The following is a 23,127-nucleotide window of genomic DNA, read 5'->3' on the forward strand; positions in this document are numbered from 1 at the left end:
TTTTTTAGCCTTACATGTGCTTGTCTCCTGTGATTGTTTTGTTGTGATACTGGAAATAGGCTTCAGTAGACATGGCTTGAAGTTCATGTAATTACTCTTTATTTATTCAAGAGTGTCACTTCTTTTGTGTTCCTTTTTGTGTATCATTTTAGTATTATTTTAGTATTATTTACTAAACATTTTAGTATTATTTTAGTATTATTTACTATTTGTACTTAATTGGAAACCTATTTGTGTTTATATTTTGTAGATATCTCTTCCAAATACAAGATGAAGGGGCTCTTGTCAACAGCACAAGGCGATACAGACGGGTTCCACACAGGGATATTAGATAGACATGAAAGTCATCACATGGGAGATTTCTGCTTCCAGGAAATTGACAGAGATATTCGTGATTTTGAGTGTAGAAATAGCCATGAGGCGCTCATGAGAAAAGTTGAAAAGCTTCCTTGTGGTACAGACCAAGATGACGAAAGGCACGCTGGCAACAAGCCTGTTACGGATCAGCTGGGATTAAGCTTTCATTCGCATTTGCCTGAACTGCACATATTTCGGACGGAAGGGAAATTCGGTAATCAAGTTGAGAAATCTATCAATGATGTTTTCTCAGTTTCAGCGCCAGAAATCATTTCTTGTAGGCCCCAAACCCATATTTCTAATAACTTTGACAACAATTTCCTCCGTTCTTCGTTACTCACACAAAACCCGAAAGTTCATGTGAGAGAAGAATCTTTCCAATGTCATGAGAAAGAAGCCTCTAACTATAGCTGCCTCTTGAGGAAATACCAGATAATCCATTTAGGAGAGAAACAATATGAATGTGATGTGTGTGGAAAGGCCTTTAATCAGAAGCCATACCTTGTACGCCATCGTAGATGTCACACTCGTGAGAAACCTTACCAGTGTAATGAGTGTGGCAAGAGCTTCAGTTGGAAGTCAGCCCTTACACGCCACTGTAGACTTCACACTGGAGAGAAACCTTACAAGTGTAAGGAGTGTGGCAAAGCCTTTCGAGGGCAGTCAACACTTACTTACCATCAGTCCACCCACAGTATAGGGAAACTTTTCAAGTGTAATGATTGTCTTCACGTCTTCAGTAACGCTACAACCATTGCAAGGCATTGGAGAATCCATAATGAAAGATCTTACAAGTGTAATCAATGTGGCAAGTTTTTCAGACATCGTTCATACCTTGCAGTTCATCAGGGAATTCATTCTGGAGAGAAACCTTACAGGTGTCATGAGTGTGGCAAGACCTTCAGTCGGATGTCATACCTTAAACGCCATCATAGAATTCATACTGGAGAGAAACCGTACAAGTGTAATGAGTGTGGGAAGACCTTCCGTCAGAAGTCATCCCTTACATGCCATCATAGAATTCATACTGGAGAGAAACCTTACAAGTGTAATGAATGTGGCAAGGTTTTTAATCGACGAACACACCTTTTACATCATCATAGACGTCATACTGGAGAGAAACCTTACAGATGTCATGAGTGTGGCAAGAGCTTCCGTCAGATGTCAACCCTTACCTGCCATCATAGAATTCATACTAGAGAGCAACGTTACAAGTGTAATGAGTGTGGCAAGGTTTTTAATCAACAAGCACACCTTTCACATCATCATAGACTTCATACTGGAGAGGAACCTTACAAATGTGAAAAATGCCACAAAATTTACAGTAGCAAATCAAGTCTTAAAAGACATAGGAGAATTCACACTGGAGAGAAACCTTACAAGTGTAATGAGTGTGGCAAGAGCTTCCGTCAGAAGTCAACCCTTACTTGCCATCATAGAGTTCATACTGGAGAGAAACCTTACAAGTGTAATGAGTGTGGCAAGGTTTTTAATCGACAAGCACACCTTTCACATCATCATAGACTTCATACTGGAGAGGAACCTTACAAATGTGAAAAATGCCACAAAATTTACAGTAGCAAATCAAGTCTTAAAAGACATAGGATAATTCACACTGGAGAGAAACCTTACAAGTGTAATGAGTGTGGCAAGAGCTTCCGTCAGAAGTCAACCCTTACATACCATTATAGACTTCATACTGGAGAGAAACCTTACAAATGTGAAGAATGTGACAAAACTTTCAGGCGCAAATCACACCTTGAAAGTCATAGAAGAATTCATACTGGAGTGAAACCTTACAAACGTTAGATTTGTAACAAGGCTTTTGGGCGTGATTGACACCTGGCACCATACTAAAATTCACACTAGAGAGAAACCTTACAGGTTTAATGAGTGTGGCAGAACCTTTAGTGCGCAGTCAACACTTACTTAACACCATGAAGCAATCCATGGTATAGGGAAACTTTTCTAATGTAATTATTGTCACCCAGTCTTCAGTAACGCTACAACCAATGTGCATCCTCCAATGCAAATCATTGGAGCATCCATAATGAATGGATTCTTGCAAGTGTAATCAATTTCGCAAATGTTTTAGACATTGTTCATACCTTTCAGTTCATTGGCGAACTCATACTCGAGATAATGCTTACAAATGTCACAACTGTGGCAAGGTCTTCAGTCAATTCTCATCCCATGCAAAACGGAAAAATTCATACAGAAGAGAAACCTCACAAATGTGATTATTGCGGCAAAGCCTTCACTGCACGTTCACACCATATTAGATATTAGAGAATCCATACTGGACAGAAAACTTGCAAATGTCGTAAGTGTCATAAGGTCTTCAGGAAGAGGTCACTGCTTGCAGAACATTGGAAAATTCATTTTTGGCCAGGCGCAGTGGCACTCGCCTGTAATCCCAGCACTTTGGGAGGTCGAGGTGGGTGGATCACGAGGTGAAGACATCGAGACCATCCTGGTCAACATGGTGAAACCCCGTCTCTACTAAAAATACAAAAAATTAGGTGGGCATCGTGGTGCGTGCCTGTAGTCCCAGCTACTCGGGAGGCTGAGGAAGAAGAATTGCCTGAACCCAGGAGGTGGAGGTTGCGGTGAGCTGAGATTGCACCATTTCACTCCAGCCTGGGTAACAAGGGCGAAACTTTGTCTCAGAAAAAAAAAAAAAAGAAAGAAAAATCCATTTTTGAGATAATGTTCTTAGATGCGATGAGTCTAGCAAACCATCAAACATTAATTGACATTAGAGTCAATTCAGCATTGACTTGAGTCTGAGTTGACTTAACATTGAGTTTCAACATTAATTGATATGTAAGTGTTAAGAGGATTGGACTGGATGGGGTGGCTCACATCTGTATTCTTAGCACTTTGGGAGGCAAAGACAGGTACATCCTGTGAGTTTAGTTTAAGACCAGCCTGGGCAACAGATGTAAGCCACTTTTCCCAGCCTGTGTTTTGTTTCTTTAGAAATCTGATAGAGGTTTTTGTGGGTATTGTGTTGAATCCAGATCACATTGGGTTTTACAGTCATTCAATAATGTTTCTCCGATCCATCAATATGGGTTGTATCTCTATATATTTCTTTAATCATTTTGATGAATGTTTGTAGATTTCATGGTACAAACTTCTCACCTTCTACATTTACTCCTAAGTATTTCTTACTTTAAGTTCTCTAGCAAATAGATGTGTGTTTTTAATTTCTTTTAAAATTCTTTGTTTTATGAAAATTCACCTGATTTTAAGTGCTAACTTTGTATTCTGCAGTTACACTAAATATGTTTATTTTACCAATAATATTTTCATTGATTCTTTGAGATTTCCTTTTCTTGCTTTCTTTTCTTTTTTTTTTTTTTTTTTTTGAGAGGCAGTGTCAGTCTTTCCGCTCGAGCTGGAGTGCAATGGTGTGAGCTTGGCTCGCTGCAGCCTCCACCTCCTGAGTTAAGTGTTTCTCCTACCTCAGCCTCCTGAGCAAGTGGAATGATAGGTACCCCCCACCACGCCTGCTACTTCTTTTTTATTTCTAGTAGAGATGGGGTTTTACCGTGTTGACCATGTTGGTTTTGAACTTCTAACTTCAGGTGATCCTCCCGTTTTAGCCTCCCATAATGCTGGGATTACAAGTGTAAGCCACTGTGCCGAGCGAATGATGTTCTACATAGAAAGTCATGTCATGTGCAAACACACACTCACACATTTTTTTTTTTTTCTTGACACGGAGTTTGACTGTTGTTACCCAGACAGGAGTGCAATGGCACAATCTCGGCTCGTCGCAAACTCCGCCTCCTGGGTTCGAGCAATTTTCCTGCCTCAGCCTCCCGAGTAGCTGGGACTTCAGGTGCGCACCACCATGCCCAGCTAATTTTTGCATTTTTAGTAGAGACGAGCTTTCACCTTGTTGACCAGGATGGTCTCCATCTCTTGACCTCGTGATCCACCCGCCTCAGTCTGCGAAAGTGCTGGGATTATAGGCGTGAGACCCGGTGCCCGGCTACATTTTTTTTTTTACAGTCATTCTGTTGCCAGCCTGGAGTGCCATGGCACAATTTCTGCTCACTGCATCCTCCGCCTCCTGTGTCCAAGCAGTTCTCCTGTTTCAGCCTCCTGAGTAGCTGGGACTGAAGGCTTGCACCACCACACACAACTGATTTTGTTGTTTTGTTTTTCTTTTTTGTATTTCAGTAGAGACAGGATTTCACCATGTTGGCAGGATGGTCTTCTATTTCCTAACCTTGTGGTCCACCTGCCTCAGCCTCCCAAGTGCTGAGATTACGGTGTGAGTCACCTCGTCTGGACCTGACAAATATAACTTTACTTCTTTCTGATTTGGATGAGTTTCATTTTTTGCTATTTAATTGCTCTGGCTAGGACAGCCAGTACTTCTTGAATAGAAGGGATGAGAGCATTCTTGCATCATGTGAGATTCTGCAGGAAAAGCATTTCATTTTCCCTTGTTGGTTATTTCACTCTGGTCATTGCATGGATAGTCTTTATATTTTTGAAGTAAATTTCTTTCTTTTTTTTTTTTTTTTTTTTTTAAACGGAGTTTTTCACTTCTGTTACCCAGGCTGGAGTGCAATGGCGCGATCTCGGCTCACCGCAACCTCCGCCTCCTGGGTTCAGGCAATTCTCCTGCCTCAGCCTCCCGAGTAGCTGGGATTACAGGCATGCGCCACTTTGCCCAGCAAATTTTTTGTATTTTTAGTAGAGACGGGATTTCACCATGTTGACCAGGATGATCTGGATCTCTTTACCTCATGATCCTCCCGCCTCAGCATCCCGAACTGCTGGGATTACAGGCTTGAGCCACCATGCTCGGGCTCAGGTATACTTTTTATCTATTTTGCTTAGGATTATTTTCAAGGAAGAATGTTGAATTTTCTTAAATGATTTTTTTTTTTGCTTTCGAGACAGTTTCGCTCTTGTTACCCAGGCTGGAGTGCAATAGCGCAATCTCAGCTAACTGCAACCTCTGCCTTCTGGGTTCAGGCAATTCTCCTGCCTCAGCCTCCTGAGTAGCTGGGATTACAGGCACGTGCCACCGTGCTCAGCTAATTTTTTGTAGTTTTAGTACAGACAGGGTTTCACCATGTTGACCAGGATGGTCTTGATCTGTTCACCTCGTGATCCACCTACCTCAGCCTCCCAAAGTGATGGGATTACAGGCGTGAGCCACCGCACTCAGCCGATGTTTCTTGATCTTTTGAGATGGTGCGGTTTTTATCTGTCATTCTGTGCAAATGGTATATCACATGGATTTGAGTACATTGAACCATCCTTGCAGCCCATGAATAAGTAGAACTTGAATATGTACAATTCCTTTGAATATGTACAAACTTGAATTCAGTTTGCTAGTACAAGGATCTTCAAGAAGTTCATGGAAAAATACATAATTATGAACAATTTATGCATGAATTTCACACTGGTTGCACCAAAACAGACCAGAAAAAACTTGTTATAACATGTCTGAACAGGCTTTAATTTGAGGCACTCAGAAGGATAAGACCAGAGTTTGAAAAGAGCCTGTACGAGGGGAATACAAATTATGCTAAAATTGAAGCAAGGAGTAACATTAAGTATATGATACAATCAGATGCAGTGGCTCAGGCCTGAAATTCCAGTGCTGTCAGAGGCTGAGGAAGGTGGTTTCCATTAGCCTAGGGTTTCAAGACTAGCCTGGGCGACAGGGGGACCTCCTCTCTGCTAAAAATTAACAAAAAATTGGCCAAGTGTGGTGGTGCACACCTGTGGTCCCAGCTACTCAGGTTGCTCAAGTGGGAGGATGGCTTGAACCAGGGAATTCGACGCTGCAGTGATTCCTGATTTCCGCACTGTACTCCAGCTTGGGTGACAGAGCTGGACCCTGTCTCAAGCAAATAAATGAGAGGCATAATTTCTCCTTAGAAAATAGAGGAAAAAGTTTTCTTTTGTCGCTTTTCTTAGGATATTTATTAACAACCTTTGTAAATGCATTTTCTCTGTCTTCTGAAGTGGTACTTTTCAGACACTAAACGTTTTTTCAGTTTACAAAGGTGATCTAAGGATGTCTTCTTAAAGGACTTAGGAGTTCTGTCTTTGAAATGCAAACAACAAGAAACATAGTACCTCGCAGGGTGTGGTGGCTCATGCCTATAATCCTTGCATTTTGGGAGGCCGAGGCGGGTGGATGGAGGTCAGGAGATGGAGACCATCCTGGTCATGGTGAAACCCCATCTCTACTAAAAATACAACAAAATTATCTGGGCGTGGTGGTGCAGCCTGTAGTCCCAGCTGCTCGGGAGGCTGCGGTAGGAGAATTGCTTGAACGCAGGAGGCAGAGGTTGCGGTGAGCCGAGATCGCGCCATTGCACTCCAGCCTGGGAAATAAGAGTGAAACTCCGTATGAAAAAAAAAAAAAAACCAAAAACATAGTACCTCTATCTCAGTGGTAAATTAAGTAATTCAAAATTAGGTTGGGTGTGGTGGCTCACGCCTATAATTTCACTTCTTTGGGAGGCTGAGGTACGGGGATCACCTGAGGTCAGGGGTTCGAGACCAGTGTGACCAACAAAATGAAAGCCCATGTCTACTAGATACAAAACATTAGCCTGGTGTGGTGGCGCATGCGTGTTTTTCCAGTGACTTTGGAGGCTGAGGCAAGAGTATTGCTTGAACCCAGGAGGCCGATGTTGCATTGAGTGGAGATTGTGCCATTGCACTCTAGCCTGGGTAATGAAAGAAATTCCGTCTTAAAAAAAAAGAACACAGCTGGGCGTGGTGGCTCAAGCATGTAATCCTAGCACTTTGGGAGGCCGAGGTGGGTGAATCACGAGGTCAAGACATCGAGGCCATCCTGGTCAACAAGGTGGAAACCTTGTGTCTACTAAAAATACAAAAATGAGCTGGGCATAGTGGTTCCTGCCTGCAATCTAAGCTACTTGGAGGCAGGAGAATTGCCTGAACCCAGGAGGTGGAGGTTGTGGTGAGCCGAGATCGCGCCATTGCACTCCAGTCTGAGTAACAACAGCGAAACTCTGTCTGAAAAATAAAAAAAAGAGGCACAGCCCTCCTTTTTCCACAGTGAGGAGTTCTAGGCCTCTGGTTTGCAGGGTGACTGCCACTGAACCGTCTAATTGGTTTTGGAGGTGAGTGATAGAGTCTGCTGTTTCTTCTAGTGATGATTCAAAGTCTCAGGAGAGTGACAGGAAATGTGCTAATGAGGTTTCTAGCTTCCTGCTTCTAACCTGACTAGTTGTGACTCTGAGGGCTGCTAATAAGGGGATGGACTGCATTGCTCTTTCTGGGCGGATTTGTAGTGCAGCAGGGACAGGGAGTTCCTCTTGGTTCAGAGCGACAAGGTTAATGTTGGGGGTAAAATCGACCAGGGTGCAAGCACCTGTCCAGTGGGTAGGAGACAGAAGTAGGTTGTGGGTCCGCAGAGGAAGAAGATGCCTGCGGTGTTAATGCAGACAGACGAGCGGATTGAGAATAGGTGTTGGGATGTGTAGTTCCTTGTTTGGAGGGACTCGGTTCAGCTTCAGAAACCCAGAGTGAGGAGGAGAGAGACCCCTTTGAGACCTGCTGTCTGGGGAAGAGGTTTCCATGTCTGAGAGGCAGGAGGGGAGGAAATGCGGAGGGGCTGGGTAAAGAGGCCGTTGGCTTCAGGGGTCACTGAATAATTTACTGAGAGTGAGGTGTGGGAAGAGGAATGACAGATGGTCAGATTTGAGGCAGGCAGAGGGAGGCATGGTGCCTACGTGCCTTTGACTATCCCAAGAGATGACACATAAGGGGGCCTGGCCAAGTCTCGCAGTGTGGAGGGCAAAGAACATTGGATGGCAGGGGAGGGAGCTTCGCATGGTTGTAATTGGCAGTGTATGTGAAGAGAAGTTAGGAAACTCTGTTTGCAGGGCAGTGGGATTGTTCCCAGTGAGGATGAGGACTCTGTCCACAGAGGCAGAGCCTTTTTGAATGGTGTATGAAAAGCAAATGAAAATATGGTCCCAGGGCTGAGAAACTGGGAGAGCTGAGCAGGCAGTAGAGGAAAGGGAAACGCAGGTCCAGCAACTGGAAGCAAGTGTAGAGCTGGGGTGCAGTAACAGGGAGTGAGGGATCCAGAGAGCATGGGAGTCTCTGTAACAAGGAGTGAGGGATCCAGAGAGCATGGGAGACTCAGTAGTGAGGGATCCAGAGAGCGTGGGAGACTCAGTAACAAGGAGTGAGTGATCCAGAGAGCGTGGGAGACTCAGTAACAAGGAGTGAGGGATCCAGAGAGCATGGGAGCCTCAGAAACGAGGAGTGAGTGATCCAGAGAGCGTGGGAGCCTCTGTAACAAGTAGTGAGGGATCCAGAGAGCTTGGGAGCCTCAGTAACAAGGAGTGAGAGACCCAGAGAGTGTGGGAGACTCAGTAACAAGGAGTGAGGGATCCAGAGAGCATGGGAGACTCAGTAACAAGGAATGAGTAATCCAGAGAGCGTGGGAGCCTTGGTAAAAAGTGAGTGATCAACAGAGCGTGGGAGCCTCAGTAACCAGAAGTGAGGGATCCAGAGAGCGTGGGAGCCTCAGTAACAAGGAGTGAGTGATCCAGAGAGCTTGGGAGCCTCAGTAACAAGGAGTGAATGATGCACAGAGCCTTCGAGTCTTGTAGAAGTGAGAAGAAAATCTGAAAGAGCAGAGGCTGTGGGTGACTATTGGAATGGGATTCTGTATCTGGGGGAAGGAGTTGGTGGGGCTGTACAGGGACGTGGTCTCCTCTAGAGAGTCTCTGAGGCAGCCGATAACATCACATGGCTCAACAACTTCTCATTGCAAACGAGCAATGAATAGGTGAGCTAGGACTGCATGTTCGTGTGGAAATGGGAGAGGGGAAGATGTCTAATATTTGGTATGCTTTGTGGGAAGGCTGTTCCTCGTCACGAGGCCTTGGCACCTGGAGCAGGGACAGCGGTGATATATGGAGTTACCGCTCATGAGTCTTCTTCGTGGATGGGCGGAGGATGGCAGTTGGCAGCTCAGTGGCTGCTTTGGGAGCTTTTTTTTTTTTTAAAGGGACAGGGTTTTACTATGTTGGCCAGGGTGGTCTCAAACTCCTGACCTCAGGTGATCAGCCCGCCTTGGCCTCCCAAAGTGCTGGGATTACAGGCTTGAGCCACCGCGCCCGGCTTGGGAGCTCTTTTTAATCGGGAAAGACGGTATCAAGAGATAGGTCCTGAGAGCCTGGCTGTGGTGGGGGTTATAAGAATAACTTGAAAAGGGCCTTCCCACTTTGGTTTAAGGCTTGCTGGGTTAAGAGTTTTTAGGAAGACATGCTCTCCTGGTAGTTGAGTGTGGTTGGTGGGATTTTGGCAGGGCCTGGTCTGCGTGTTCACGGAGGAGATGGCAGTTGAGGATGAATGCTGGGAGGTACTCTCCTAGCTGACTTAGAAGGGGCCTGTTGTGCAGGAGGAAAGGGAGTCATACATTAACTCAAATGGGCCGAGGAAGGAGGGTGCTTTTGGGCTGGCTCTGATATGTGCTAGGGCTATGGGCAGAAGGGAGGGCCGGGGTTGCTGGACGTCAGGAGTGAGTTTTTGACTGAGTCTTGTTTTTGATCTTTACCCAGCTCCCTTGGAAGGAGGCCCCTTGTAGCAGGGAAGATTCTTCAGTGGGGGAACGTTGGGGGTGGATTGCGGGGATAATGAAGAGGAAAGGAGCAGGCGCAGAAGAAATGGAGGCTGTTTTGGCTGCCTCCCTAGCCTTTCTGTTTCCTCTTGTCATCTGACCCTGTTTGATGTCCCCGACACTGCATAACTCCTGCCTTAGCTGGGAGGTGTGCAGCTTGGAGAAGTTGGTAAATAAGGGGCCACTAGTGACGGGGGTTCCTTTGACGGTAAGGAATCCTCTCTTGCCAGGTGGCGGCGTTAAGAATGGAGAATGTGACAGGCATATTTAAACTGGGTACAAATGTTGACTCTTGCCTTTGGAGAGGTTCGGGCCCTGGTGAGAGCTGTAAGTTCCCCCTTGGGGAGGAGGTCCCTGGGGCAGGGGTTTGGCGTCAATTACTTGGTCAAGGAACAACTGCATGCCTGGCATTTGCTGACTTGAAAGAGGAACCATCTATGAATAACTGGTCCTCAGGATCGTGAGAGGTTCAGGGGAGATCGGAGGGAATGGTGCTGTAGGATGTCAGTACAGGAGCGGGTGGGAGGGGAGGAAAACACTGAAGTAGGGACACAGGACTGAGGGGAGCACTTTGGAGAGGCGGCTCTCAGGGTGTTCAAGGAAGAGGGCGTGGGGTAGTTGGATCCACGGAGAAAGTGTACTCAGTGCTCGGGAGGGGAGGAGACCCTGTGGATTGTGTGGGCTGTGGACTGCGGTGTCTCAGTGGACTGGTAGTTTCGTGCTTTCGAAGGCTCGGATGGTGGCTGCTGCTGCGGCTCCGAGGCAGGTGGGCCACGCTTCGGCAGTGTAGTCTAGTTGTTCAGATAGGTAAGCTATGGGAGAGAGGAAAGGGGACTTCCTTTTCTTTCAACACCAAGGGCTATTCCATGGTTTTGGGCTGTGTAGAGAATGAAAGGCTGAGAAATGTCAGGCAAAGGCAGAGCAGGAGCAGTTACAAGGGTGGCTGTAGCTGTGTGGAAGCTAGGGACTATGTCATGTGAAGGATTTGGAGGCTCATCGAGAGGGCCTTTAGCTGCTTCACAGAGGGTGCGGGTTAGGAGGGAATAATTGGGAATCCATACATCCTTAGAGGTGAGTGGGGGCAGGCTGTGTACCAGTCAGTGCTGCCCGTGCTGGGGTTGTGGCTTGGGCCCTATGGGAGAGCTGAACTCCTAAGCATGTCGGTGTTGGAGCTGAGAGTTGGGCTTTGGAGGGGGAAATCCTACATCCTTTACTAGCAAGAAAGTTTACGAGGGTAATAGTGTGAGTCTGAGAGCCCTATAGGGAGGAGTTCATTTACGTGCTGGAGGAGCTGGCTAGGGATGAGGTCAAGGGAGGTCAGGTCTTGAGCTAGAGCTTGTCCAAAGAAACGGGGCTCTCTCTAAAGCTTTGGGGGAAGACTGTCCAAGTACCTTGGCCTGACTGGAGAGTTTCAGGGTGAGTCCAAAGGAAAGCAAAGAGATTTTTGGAGTCAGCAAGAAAAGAAATGGTTTTTTTTGTTTGTTTGTTTATTTTTAAAGGCATCTTTCAGGTTTATTTCAGAGTCATGTGTTGTGTCTGGAGAGATGAGAAAAAAGGAGTATATAAGGATTGGGAACCACCGAATGAATGGAAGGACTGCCCGATTGCTAGTCCGGAAATCACAGACCAGCCGATAGGTGGGTCCTAAGCCTTGCCAGGTGTGTTAATGAGATGGGATACTCAGAGACATTAGGACATTGGAGGGGTCTTTTAGCTGGATGGTGATGGGGTCATGGCGAGCTGCTAGAGAAGGGGTAGTGGTGTCCCACACTACGGGATTAACAAGAGACGTGGGGAGCGGACACTGCGGGAGGGGTCGACGTCTGGTGTGGTATTGGAGTAGGAGAGAATCTGGTTGTGGGGAACAGAAAAGGTGATGGAAGCTTTGAATTTGGTTAGAGATCTGCCTAGGATGGAGGAAGGGCAATGATGCATGGTAAGGAAAGGGGGGAGAAAACAGTATGAAATAGGGAAGAGGTGTGGTGGCAGGTGGGCACGAGGTGAGTCCATCAGCCCCAGCTGAGAGCTGAGAGCAATGAATGGTTCCTGAGAATTCAGGCCAAGCCGAATGTTAGCCCAGTACCGATTTACCTGCTACTAGCAGTTACCCTGGGCTCTGAGGCAGTAACGGCAGAGGGGGCTGGGGGCCCTGGGCCTCGCCAGGCTTCAGCAGCTAGGCCGAGGGGCTGCGGGAGTGCGGTCATGCTTCACTTTTCTTCTTGCTGAAGAGGTGGTGGCGCTGAGGCGCAAGCTTTTCTGTCTGTTGAGGACATTAGACTTCCAGTGGCCTGTCTGTTGGCAAAGCGGGCAAGGGGATTCTGGCACTCATGGGTTTGGACATGCCTGCGCCCAGTGGCCTTCTTTGCTGCACTTTAAACAAGGCCCCGGAGAGCCCCTGCTATTGGGTCATTTGTGCCCTTGGGTGCTGTGGCTGGGCTGATGGACAGCTGCAGCTAGAAGCTGGTATTTGGCATGATTTTGGGGACTTTGTCTAATTTCCTTTCCTCGTCCCTGTTGTTGAAGACTCTGAAAGCCAGGCTAAGGAGGTCTGGTGGGGTTTGAAGACCATCTTCAGCCTTTTTCAGTTCGTGCCATGGCAGATTGGGAGATAAAATGGGTATTAAGACCAGTAGTTTCTTCTGGGGAGGCAGGGTCAACATGAGTGTGTTTTTGGAGAGCCTCTAAGGCAGAAAAGGAATTAGGCAGAATTTTCATCTGGTTTTTGGGAAATTTCTTTTTTTTTTTTTTTTTTTTTCAACGTTTATGCCTTATGGGCAGTTTTATTTCATTTTTTTTTTTTTTTTTTTTGAGACGGAGTTTTGCTCTTGTTACCCAGGCTGGAGTGCAATGGCGCGATCTCGGCTCACCGCAACCTACACCTTCTGGGTTCAAGCAATTCTCCTGCCTCAGCCTCCTGAGTAGCTGGGATTACAGGCACGCGCCACCGTGCCCAGCTAATTTTTTTTTGTATTTTTAGTAGAGATGGGTTTTCACCATGTTGACCAGGTTGGTCTCGATCTCAACCTCGTGATCCACCCACCTCGGTCTCCCAAAGTGCTGGGATTACAGGCTTGAGCCACTGCATCTGGCATCTCTTTTCAATCTCTTAGGTGTTTGCCTCCATTTCCCATCACATTCTGGTCTAAGGCTTATTTATTAGTAAAATGGTTTTTATTTCTTTCTCTCTTATTTTGTAGTGGAGATGATTTCTCATTTGGGGAAATACTTTGTTTTCAATTATATTTTCTCAGCATTTACAAAGTGAAATAAAGAGTGTTTCTTGGGCCAGACACTCTGGCTCAGGACTGTAAGCCCAGCACTTTGGGAGGCATAAGCAGCTGGGTCAGTTGAAGTCAGAAGTTCGAGACCAGCTTGGCCAGCATGGTGAAACTCCTTTACCAAAAATACAAAAATTAGCTGGCCATGGTGGTGAACTCCTTAATGTCAGGTACTCTGGACGCTGAGGAAGAAGAATTGGTTCAGCCCAGGAGGCAGAGGCTGCAGTGAGCCGAGATCTCACCACTGCACTTTAGCCTGGCGATAGAGAAATACTTTATCTCAAAAAAAAAAGGGGGGGGGGGGAAGTAAATACAAAAGAGAAAGTAGATCTCTTCTACACAAATGTGCTGAACACTAACTGGATATCCACATGGAAAAGAATAATGTTGGATCCCTATGTCACACCATCAAAAATTTTGTTTAAAAAAGTTTTAGAGGGAGAGACGAGGAAGAAAGTCCTGCTGGAGGGAGTGTTACTTTGCTGCTTCCAGGAATTGTCAAAAAAACAATTCCACGACTTTTGAATTATGCCTTACCGTTCCTGGTCGTTTTCGCCTCCAAAACCTGAAAAAGGCACTGGGAGCCAGGCTGAGAGATGCCCGGTCCTGGCCCCGCCCTCTGCCGGTGCTAAAGGGGGAGGTCTCTCCGCCTGGCGCCCCGCCCCTACCTCGCCAGGCCCCGCCCACCCCTCGAGTCTCGCCCAGGCCCCCGCAGCCCCTCGAGGGTCTCTCCAAGGCCCCGCCCACCCCTCGAGTGTCGCCCAGGCCCCCGGACCCCCTCCAGAGTCTCTTCGAGGCCCCGCCCACCCCTCGAGGGTCTCGCCCAGGTCCCGCCCACCGCACGAGGGGCTCGCCCAGGCCTGGCTTCCTTCCTGTGGACCCGGAAGCAGGTCGCGCGAAGTCAACGTTCCACAGAGACGGGTAAGTTTCGCTCTGTCTTGTATTGTCTGCGCTTCCCAAGTCCCCTGGCGCTTCTGTACCTGGGACCTGGGGTCCCCACAGACCTGAAAATTGTCGCTCGTATTTTCACCCAGAGCAAACTTGAGACGTCGTCGTGAGAGTCCTGGGGTCGCTTCTTTTTGGTTTGAAAGTTGCATTGAGGCTGGTCCGGTTCCCGGTCTTTCTGCTATAGGACACTTTATAGACTTCCTATTGTGGTTTTCCAGCTCAGAACCTCTTTCTGACTCTTCCCGCCCGCTCTTTTTGAGATTCTCATCCAAGAGGTGGATTCTCGCCCTGGGTACCTACCACCCTCGCCCTTGTCGGCTCCTGGAGCGCAGCGCTGCGGCCCTCTGTCTGGTGGAGGTCCTGCAGACCCCACCCTTGTCTTAAGACGCCGTCGCCCCCACACCTTCCTCCTGGTGCCAGGCCCCGCTGCTCCCCAGGTCTCTCCTCCACAGTGACTGCATCCCCTGAGCTCGAGCTGGAGAGGTGCCCGGGGCCTGTCCTGTGACTCGGGGTGTTCTTCCCTGCCCAGCTCCAGTCCCTGGAAAATGCGCTCCTCCAGGACACCGGCGTCCTCCTTCAAACACTCCTGTGATTGTGTGGGCCAAAAGGATTAGGAGACAGACAGGGGTAGAAAACCTGAGCAAGAAAAGAAGAATGAGAAAGACCCATAACAGATAGCAAAGTAAAAGATGGGTGAGGGATTTGCCAAGAAACGGCAAAAATGAAAATAAAAGAGAGGAGCCCGGTGCTGTGGCTCACGCCTGTAATCCCAGCGGTTTGAGAGGCCTAGTTAGGTGGCTCACTTGAGGTCAGGACTTCGAGACCGGCTGGACCAACATGATGAAACCCTGTCTGCACTAATAATACAAAATTAGCCGAGCGTGGTGGCACACGCCTGTAGTCCCAGCTTTTTGGAAGGCTGAGGCAGGAAAATCGCTTGGACCTGAGAGGCAGAGGTTGTGGTGAGCCGGGATCGTGCCATTGCACTCCAGCCTGGTTAACAAGAGCTAAACTGCGTCTCAAAAATAAATGAATATAGATGACAAGGGTAATTAGAAGTATGATTAGAAAGAAAACAACAGAAATAGAGAGCTTGTGAAGTGCAGACCTAGATTTAGGGGTGACTGCATACAGTCCTTTGTAAATAGCAAAGTTAAGAATTCCAGTCCATGTTAGAATATAATCTAAACTCGTGTGTGGTGGTGTCTACTCTTCAGGAATTTGAGTTAGCTTAAGAGAAGTAGGAGAGAGTACTTGTGACTTCCAAGGGGAGGTGGTTGGGCTAGGCTGGTCATATGATGGACACAGTTTAATCCTGAAGCAGTGAACCCTGTGGGGAGGTGTAGGGCACATTGGGAGCCAGATGTAAGGCTGATGCCACCACAGTGTCGTGGGGTGAGCCTTATGTTGTGCCGAGGTGCAGGATCCGAGAAATACAGAGACAGGACACAGAAGTACAAGGAAAACGCAGCTGGGCTCTGGGGGCCACGCCACCTATGAGCAGAGTCAGGCGAGGCCCGGAAAGTCCAGAAGCATGAGTATTTATTGTGTCTAGGTTAGCGGGCAGGGCAGTGAGTGAAATCATCTTTAAGGATAGTGATAGGGTCGTGAGCAATAAAACATAGGGTCCACCCCCATTAGGTCACCTAGGCCAGGAGGTGGACAGTGCACAGCAAGGGGCTTGTTTCCACGATGGCAAGGACCATTCGCAGTAAGGGGTCCACCCCCATTAGGTCACCGAGGTTTGAAGATGGGCCGTGCACAGTGTGCAATACTTCTATCTATGGTCAAACTACTTCTAAGAAGATTTATAGGTGGATGCTTTAAGTCACATAGCAGTGACAGAGCTGTCAAGGTTACCGCCACCTTCTGGCAGCTTCCAATGGGTTCTCTGGGAAGATGCTTTTCAAGCAGCACAGTAGCAAGAGCTGATAAGTTCACAGTCACCAAGGTGGATTGCCAGTCTGAGGGCGGCCTTCTACAAGAAGTGGAGCAAGGTCCTACAACTCCTTCATCAGGAGGAGTGGCTCGCGCCCCAAGCCTGCCATACAGCGGGTATCCTTACGATACTGAACGCTGCCGCCTCCATGGATTCTTGTCCTGGTATAACTGTTTTTCCCTTAAATCATGCTCTGCACTGCGTCTGCTCTAGGCATTCCTGTGATTATAAGCTGCTTTTTCCTTAATTCATGCTCTGTACTGTGTCCACTCTAGGCATTCCTCCGATTATGATCTAAGATATAATTATAGGTATATATGTAGGGAAATATTCTTTAGGCACTCATACTATCAACTATTATATGATTATATATAGAGGATTAGATAAAGGGATTCATCAAGCCCTATTTCTATAAACTAATATATGATTATATAAAGGATTATATAAAAGGAAATAGCTGAGTGATAACACTATAAAGTGAGATATTCCTCAAGCCCTAACTGTGCCAGGGTTCTGCTTAGCTCTCATTCCTTGGTGCCTATATGGGGGGTTACCCACAGGAGGGTCTTGTAGATAAGCAGCAGTTGGGGTGCTGTAGACAAATAGGTAGGGGCCTTTCCACCGAGGCTGTAGAGCAGGAGAGGTTAGATCCTTAACCAGCACTGATCGTTCGGCTGAGGTGTCTTCATAAGGCCAGATATCTGGAGAAGGTAAGAGGAGATTAGCAGCTTGACGAATTTCCTGCCTAGTTTGATGGAGAAGGGGAAGATTGTGTCCAAGAGGGCTAGTTTCTGGGAGAAGGTTAGGCCCAAGCAAAAAGGTGGGGCCATACAAGAGTTCAAACGGGCTGTGTCCTGTGTGCTCCCAGGGAGCGGCATGAATTAGGAGAAGAGCAGTAGTAGAAGGCATAGCCAGTCCTCCTTCAGTTGAAGGGTGAGCTTGGTAAGGCTTTCAGGAGGCCATCAGCTTTCTCTACTTTTCCTGATGACTGAGGGCGGTAAGGGCCATGGAGGTTCTATTGAATGCTAAGGGACTGAGAGACTGCTTGGGTGAGAAGTTCCAGCAGCCGTGATTCAGAGAATTGTATCTTGAAGCAGTGTTTGTGTCCTGAGTTCATTTACCATCTGGCCTCTTGACTTTGGATGAGTTTTGAAGCAGCCTCATTGTCCGGGGTAATAACTGAGGTTTCTTGCCTCACAGCCATGGAGATCAAGAACGTGGACACGCAAGTGTGAGGTTAAGAGGAGTACAATGGGTGAAATAGAGACAACAGCTCTCTGCTACAAAGAGGGGTCCTGGAAAAATGGTTTGCAGATCCGTGGTGAAATGCAGGGTGTTTTACAGATAAGCTGGTGGGGAGGCAGTGTCTTAATCTCCATGGGGTTTAAAAACTGGGTAGGACCAGATGTGCCATTTGCATATGGCATGAATTTCTGGCAGCCTTGTCTGTAATCTTTGATTATGCAGGTGGGTTTTTTGTCTGAGCTGTGTCATGTTGCCCATTTCTTTTTTTTTTTTTTTTTTTTTTGAGACGGAGTTTCACTCTTGTTACCCAGGCTGGAGTGCAATGGTGCGATCTCGGCTCACCGCAACCTCCGCCTTTTAGGTTCAGGCAGTTCTCCTGCCTCAGCCTCCTGAGTAGCTGGGACTACAGGCACGCGCCACCATGCCCAGCTAATTTTTTTGTATTTTTAGTAAAGACGGGGTTTCACCATGTTGACTGGGATGGTCTCCATCTCTTGACCTCGTGATCCACCCGCCTCGGCCTCCCAAAGTGCTGGGATTATAGGTGTGAGCCACCGCGCCCGGCGAACAAAATGATTTTTGGGCAGCTTTTTGTTAGAAGGAAAGCTCTGCCTAAATAATTTCTTTTTGCCTCTTGTATGGGTTGGATGTGGCAGGAGTGACCCAGGTGACATGATGAGCTTCCACTGCAGCAGCATTTCTGTAAGATTAGCTGAGAGAAAGGATGTGTGGGCCGGAATCAGGAAGCAAGTTTTATTAACCTGCCGGGCTGCTTCGGAACCGTCAGAGGAGGCCCCAAGCTTCCAAAAGGAGGGGTCGCTGTAGGGTGAGAGGGGCCTGAGAGAGTTTGGGGAGTGAGAGCGTCTGTCAGCTTGTAGCAAGCACAGAGATAGCTTGTCGCCTGTGACAGACTTACAGCATCCTCTGACCTTCGTAGTGGCAGTTTTTAAAAAACAGAAATTTGCAAGTATGTGTAACGAACGTTTGTTCTCCCTGTCCTCCCAGGAGCTGCCCAGATGGCTGTAATCAGGCTTTGCTTAATCACAGCATGACTGGCAGCCTTGTTGTGGCTCCTACATGGGGTCAGGAATGCAGCTGCAGAGCAGTCTGAAGAGGGGTGGGGGGAGGGGTCAGACATGCGGAGGGGGTTTTCTGAGGCAGCTTGTCCCTTACATTCCTGCCTGTTAATAGGTAACAGAAGAGGGCGCCCTTGTCATCCGGCTGCTTCTTGTTGGAAGGGTGACTGTGTGTGGGGCTAGTTGGTAGGGATTGTCATTCCTGGAGATGTCGGTACTCTTGGAGCAGCGTCGGATCTTGTGTCCATGGGCGAAAGCTCTAATACGGTCCTGTAAAAGGTGGGTGAGGAGACATAAGAGGCAGGGGCTCATTGCCAAAAGGAGAAAGGGTTATGGCAGGACCTAGGAGGGGCGGTGGCCAGGGTGCCCGGGGGTTACAGAACCACTGGGGCCAGGTGAACTGACTGTCCTTAAGTTGTTGTGCTCGGTCTTTCAGCTTTTTTTTTTCTATTGAGATGGAGTCTCAACTTGTTGCCCAGGCTGCTGATTATGCAGGTGGGTTCTTTGAGTGGTCATGTTGCCCATTTCTTTTTTTTTTTTGAGACGGAGATTCGCTCTTCTTACCCAGGCTGGAGTGCAATGGCGTGATCTCGGCTCACTGCAACCTCCTCCTTCTGGGTTCAGGCAATTCTCCTGTGTCAGCCTCCCGAGTAGCTGGGACTACAGGCATGCACCACCACGCCCAGCTAATTTTTGTATTTTTAGTAGAGACGGGATTTCTCCATGTTGGTCAGGCTGGTCTCAAACTCCTGACGTCAGGTGATCCACCCCCCTCGGCCTCCCAAAGTGATTCAGTTACAGGCACCCGCCACCACGCACAGCTGGGCTTTGAGCTTTTTCACAGCATCTCATACTAACCCAGATTTATTGAGGTAGAAACAGGTTTGTTCATTTAAAAAGAGGCACAGCCCTCCTTTTTCCACAGTGAAGAGTTCCTAGGCCTCTGGTTTGCAGGGTGACTGCCACTGAACCGTCTAATTGGTTTTGGAGGTGAGTGATAGAGTCTGCTGTTTCTTCTAGTGATGATTCAAAGTCTCAGGAGAGTGACAGGAAATGTGCTAATGAGGTTTCTAGCTTCCTGCTTCTAACCTGACTAGTTGTGACTCTGAGGGCTGCTAATAAGGGGATGGACTGCATTGCTCTTTCTGGGCGGATTTGTAGTGCAGCAGGGACAGGGAGTTCCTCTTGGTTCAGAGCGACAAGGTTAATGTTGGGGGTAAAATCTACCAGGGTGTAAGCACCTGTCCAGTGGGTTGTGGGTCCACAGAGGAAGAAGATGCCTGCGGTGTTAATGCAGACAGACGAGCGGATTGAGAATAGGTGTTGGGACGTGTAGTTCCTCGTTTGGAGGGACTCGGTTCAGCTTCAGAAACCCAGAGTGAGGAGGAGAGAGACCCCTTTGAGACCTGCTGTCTGGGGAAGAGGTTTCCATGTTTGAGAGGCAGGAGGGGAGGAAATGCGGAGGGGCTGGGTAAAGAGGCCGTTGGCTTCAGGGTCACTGAATAATTTACTCAGAGTGAGGTGGGGGAAGAGGAATGACAGATGGTCGGATTTGAGGCAGGCAGAGGTAGGGATGGTGCCTACGTGCCTTTGACTATCCCAAGAGATGACACATAAGGGGGCCTGGCCAAGTCTCGCAGTGTGGAGGGCAAAGAACATTGGATGGCAGGGGAGGGAGCTTCGCATGGTTGTAATTGGCAGTGTATGTGAAGAGAAGTTAGGAAACTCTGTTTGCAGGGCAGTGGGATTGTTCCCAGTGAGGATGAGGACTCTGTCCACAGAGGCAGAGCCTTTTTGAATGGTGTATGAAAAGCAAATGAAAATATGGTCCCAGGGCTGAGAAACTGGGAGAGCTGAGCAGGCAGTAGAGGAAAGGGAAATGCAGGTCCAGCAACTGAAAGCAAGTGTAGAGCTGGGGCGCAGTAACAGGGAGTGAGGGATCCAGAGAGCATGGGAGCCTCAGTAACGAGGAGTGAGAGATCCAGAGAGCATGGGAGCCTCAGTAACAAGGAGTGAGGGATCCAGAGAGCAGGGGAGCCTCAGTAACAAGGAGTGAGGGATCCAGAGAGCAGGGGAGCCTCAGTAACAAGGAGTGAGGGATCCAGAGAGCAGGGGAGCCTCAGTAACAAGGAGTGAGGGATCCAGAGAGCATGGGAGCCTCAGTAACAAGGAGTGAGGGATCCAGAGAGCAGGGGAGCCTCAGTAACAAGGAGTGAGGGATCCAGAGAGCATGGAAGCCTCAGTAACAAGGAGTGAGGGATCCAGAGAGCAGGGGAGCCTCAGTAACAAGGAGTGAGCGATCCAGAGAGTGTGGGAGCCTTAGTAACAAGGATGAGTGATCCAGAGAGCTTGTGAGCCTTGTAGAAGTGAGAAGGGAGTCTGAGGGAGCAGAGGGTGGGAGTGACTGTTAAAATAGAAACTTGAGACGGCTGGATCACGAGGTCAAGAGATCGAGACCATCCTGGTAAACATGGTGAAACCCCGTCTCTTCTAAAAATACAAAAAATTAGCTGGGCATGGTGGCGCGTGCCTGTAGTCCCAGGTACTCAGGAGGCTGAGGCAGGAGAATTGCCTGAACCTGGGAGGCGGAGGTTGCAGTGAGCCGAGATTGCGTCATTGCACTCCAGCCTGGGTAACAAGAGCAAAACTCCGTTTAAAAAAAAAAAAAAAAATAGAAACCTGAGAAGGAATGGGATTCTGTATCTGGGCGAAGGAGCTGGTGGGGCTGTACAGGGGCGTGGCCTCCTCTAGAGGGTCTCTGAGGCAGCCGATAATGTCACATGGCTCATCAACTTCTCATTGCAAACGAGCAATGAATAGGTGAGCTAGGACTGCATGTTCGTGTGGAAATGGGAGAGGGGAAGATGTCTAATATTTGGTATGTTTTGTGGGGAGGCTGTTCCTCGTCACGAGGCCTTGGCACCAGGAGCAGGGACAGCGGTGATATATGGAGTTACTGCTCATGAGTCTTCTTCGTGGATGGGCGGAGGATGGCAGTTGGCAGGTCAGTGGGTGCTTTGGGTCAGGCCAAGTGAAAGCAAAGATTTTGGGAATTAGGAAGAAAAGAAATGGTTTTTTTTTTTTTTTAAGGCATCTTTTAGGTTTCAGAGTCATGTGTTGTGTCTGGAGAGATGAGAAAAAAGGAGTATATAAGGATTGGGAACCACCGAATGAATGGAAGGACTGCCCGATTGCTAGTCCGGAAATCACAGACCAGCTGATAGGTGGGTCCTAAGCCTTGCAGGTGTGTTAATGAGATGGGATACTCAGAGACATTAGGACATTGGAGGGGTCTTTTAGCTGGATGGTGATGGGGTCATGGCGAGCTGCTAGAGAAGGGGTAGTGGTGTCCCACACTACGGGATTAACAAGAGACGTGGGGAGCGGACACTGCGGGAGGGGTCGAGGTCTGGTGTGGTATTGGAGTAGGAGAGAATCTGGTTGTGGGGAACAGAAAAGGTGATGGAAGCTTTGAATTTGGTTAGAGATCTGCCTAGGATGGAGGAAGGGCAATGATGCATGGTAAGGAAAGGGGGGAGAAAACAGTATGAAATAGGGAAGAGGTGTGGTGGCACGTGGGCACGAGGTGAGTCCATCAGCCCCAGCTGAGAGCTGAGAGCAATGAATGGTTCCTGAGAATTCAGGCCAAGCTGAATGTTAGCCCAGTACCGATTTACCTGCTACTAGCAGTTACCCTGGGCTCTGAGGCAGTAACGGCAGAGGGGGCTGGGGGCCCTGGGCCTCGCCAGGCTTCAGCAGCTAGGCCGAGGGGCTGCGGAAGTGCGGCCATGCTTCACTTTTCTTCTTGCTGAAGAGGTGGTGGCTCTGAGGCGCAAGCTTTTCTGTCTGTCTGTTGAGGACATTAGACTTCCAGTGGCCTGTCTGTTGGCAAAGCGGGCAAGGGGATTCTGGCACTCATGGGTTCGGACATGCCTGCGCCCAGTGGCCTTCTTTGCTGCACTTTAAACAAGGCCCCAGAGAGCCCCTGCTATTGGGTCATTTGTGCCCTTGGGTGCTGTGGCTGGGCTGATGGACAGCTGCAGCTAGAAGCTGGTATTTGGCATGATTTTGGGGACTTTGTCTAATTTCCTTTCCTCGTCCCTGTTGTTGAAGACTCTGAAAGCCAGGCTAAGGAGGTCTGGTGGGGTTTGAAGACCGTCTTCAGCCTCTTTCAGTTTGTGGCAGATGTCACGGCAGATTGGGAGATAAAATGGGTATTAAGACCAGTAGTTTCTTCTGGGGAGGCAGGGTCAACATGAGTGTGTTTTTGGAGAGCCTCTAAGGCAGAAAAGGAATTGGGCAGAATTTTCGTCTATTTGGGAAATTTTTTTTTTTTCATCCTTTACGGCCTTATGGGCAGCTTTATTAAGGCCTGCAGCGAGGCTGTGGGATGCCCAGCCGCTGTCTGTGAGTTGGTACTCATAGGAAGGCTCTTCCCGGGGACCAGCAGCAGCTCCTACAGGCTTCGTAGGGTCTTGCCAATGAAGACTCTCCGCCTGTGCCTGGCTATCACCCAGTCTTTCCTTTTGGAAGGAGGGTAGAAGAGAGTCATGTAGAGATCATGCCAAGTGTGTCCATCAGACTAGCTGAGGTATTTACATTCTCTGATACAAGTGTCAGGATTGGAGGAGA

At 48.2% G+C, this 23,127-nt stretch overlaps 1 protein-coding gene across 15 annotated transcripts in view; it reads left to right on the top strand.

Moving 5' to 3' along the window:
- Positions 1 to 23,127, top strand: part of LOC144580885 (uncharacterized) — a 74,561-nt gene that overhangs the window by 40,188 nt on the left and 11,246 nt on the right. For all 15 annotated transcript variants that reach the window (XM_078361193.1, XM_078361184.1, XM_078361188.1 and 12 more), the window contains one exon: positions 251 to 14,208. In XM_078361193.1, coding sequence (XP_078217319.1) covers positions 251 to 2,166 — 1,916 coding nt within the window. In that variant the 3' untranslated portion in view covers positions 2,167 to 14,208. The remainder of the gene's footprint in view (positions 1 to 250; positions 14,209 to 23,127) is intronic.

Source organism: Callithrix jacchus, chromosome 22 (genome assembly GCF_049354715.1).
Source record: "Callithrix jacchus isolate 240 chromosome 22, calJac240_pri, whole genome shotgun sequence".
In the NCBI taxonomy this organism is placed as follows: domain Eukaryota; kingdom Metazoa; phylum Chordata; class Mammalia; order Primates; family Cebidae; genus Callithrix; species Callithrix jacchus.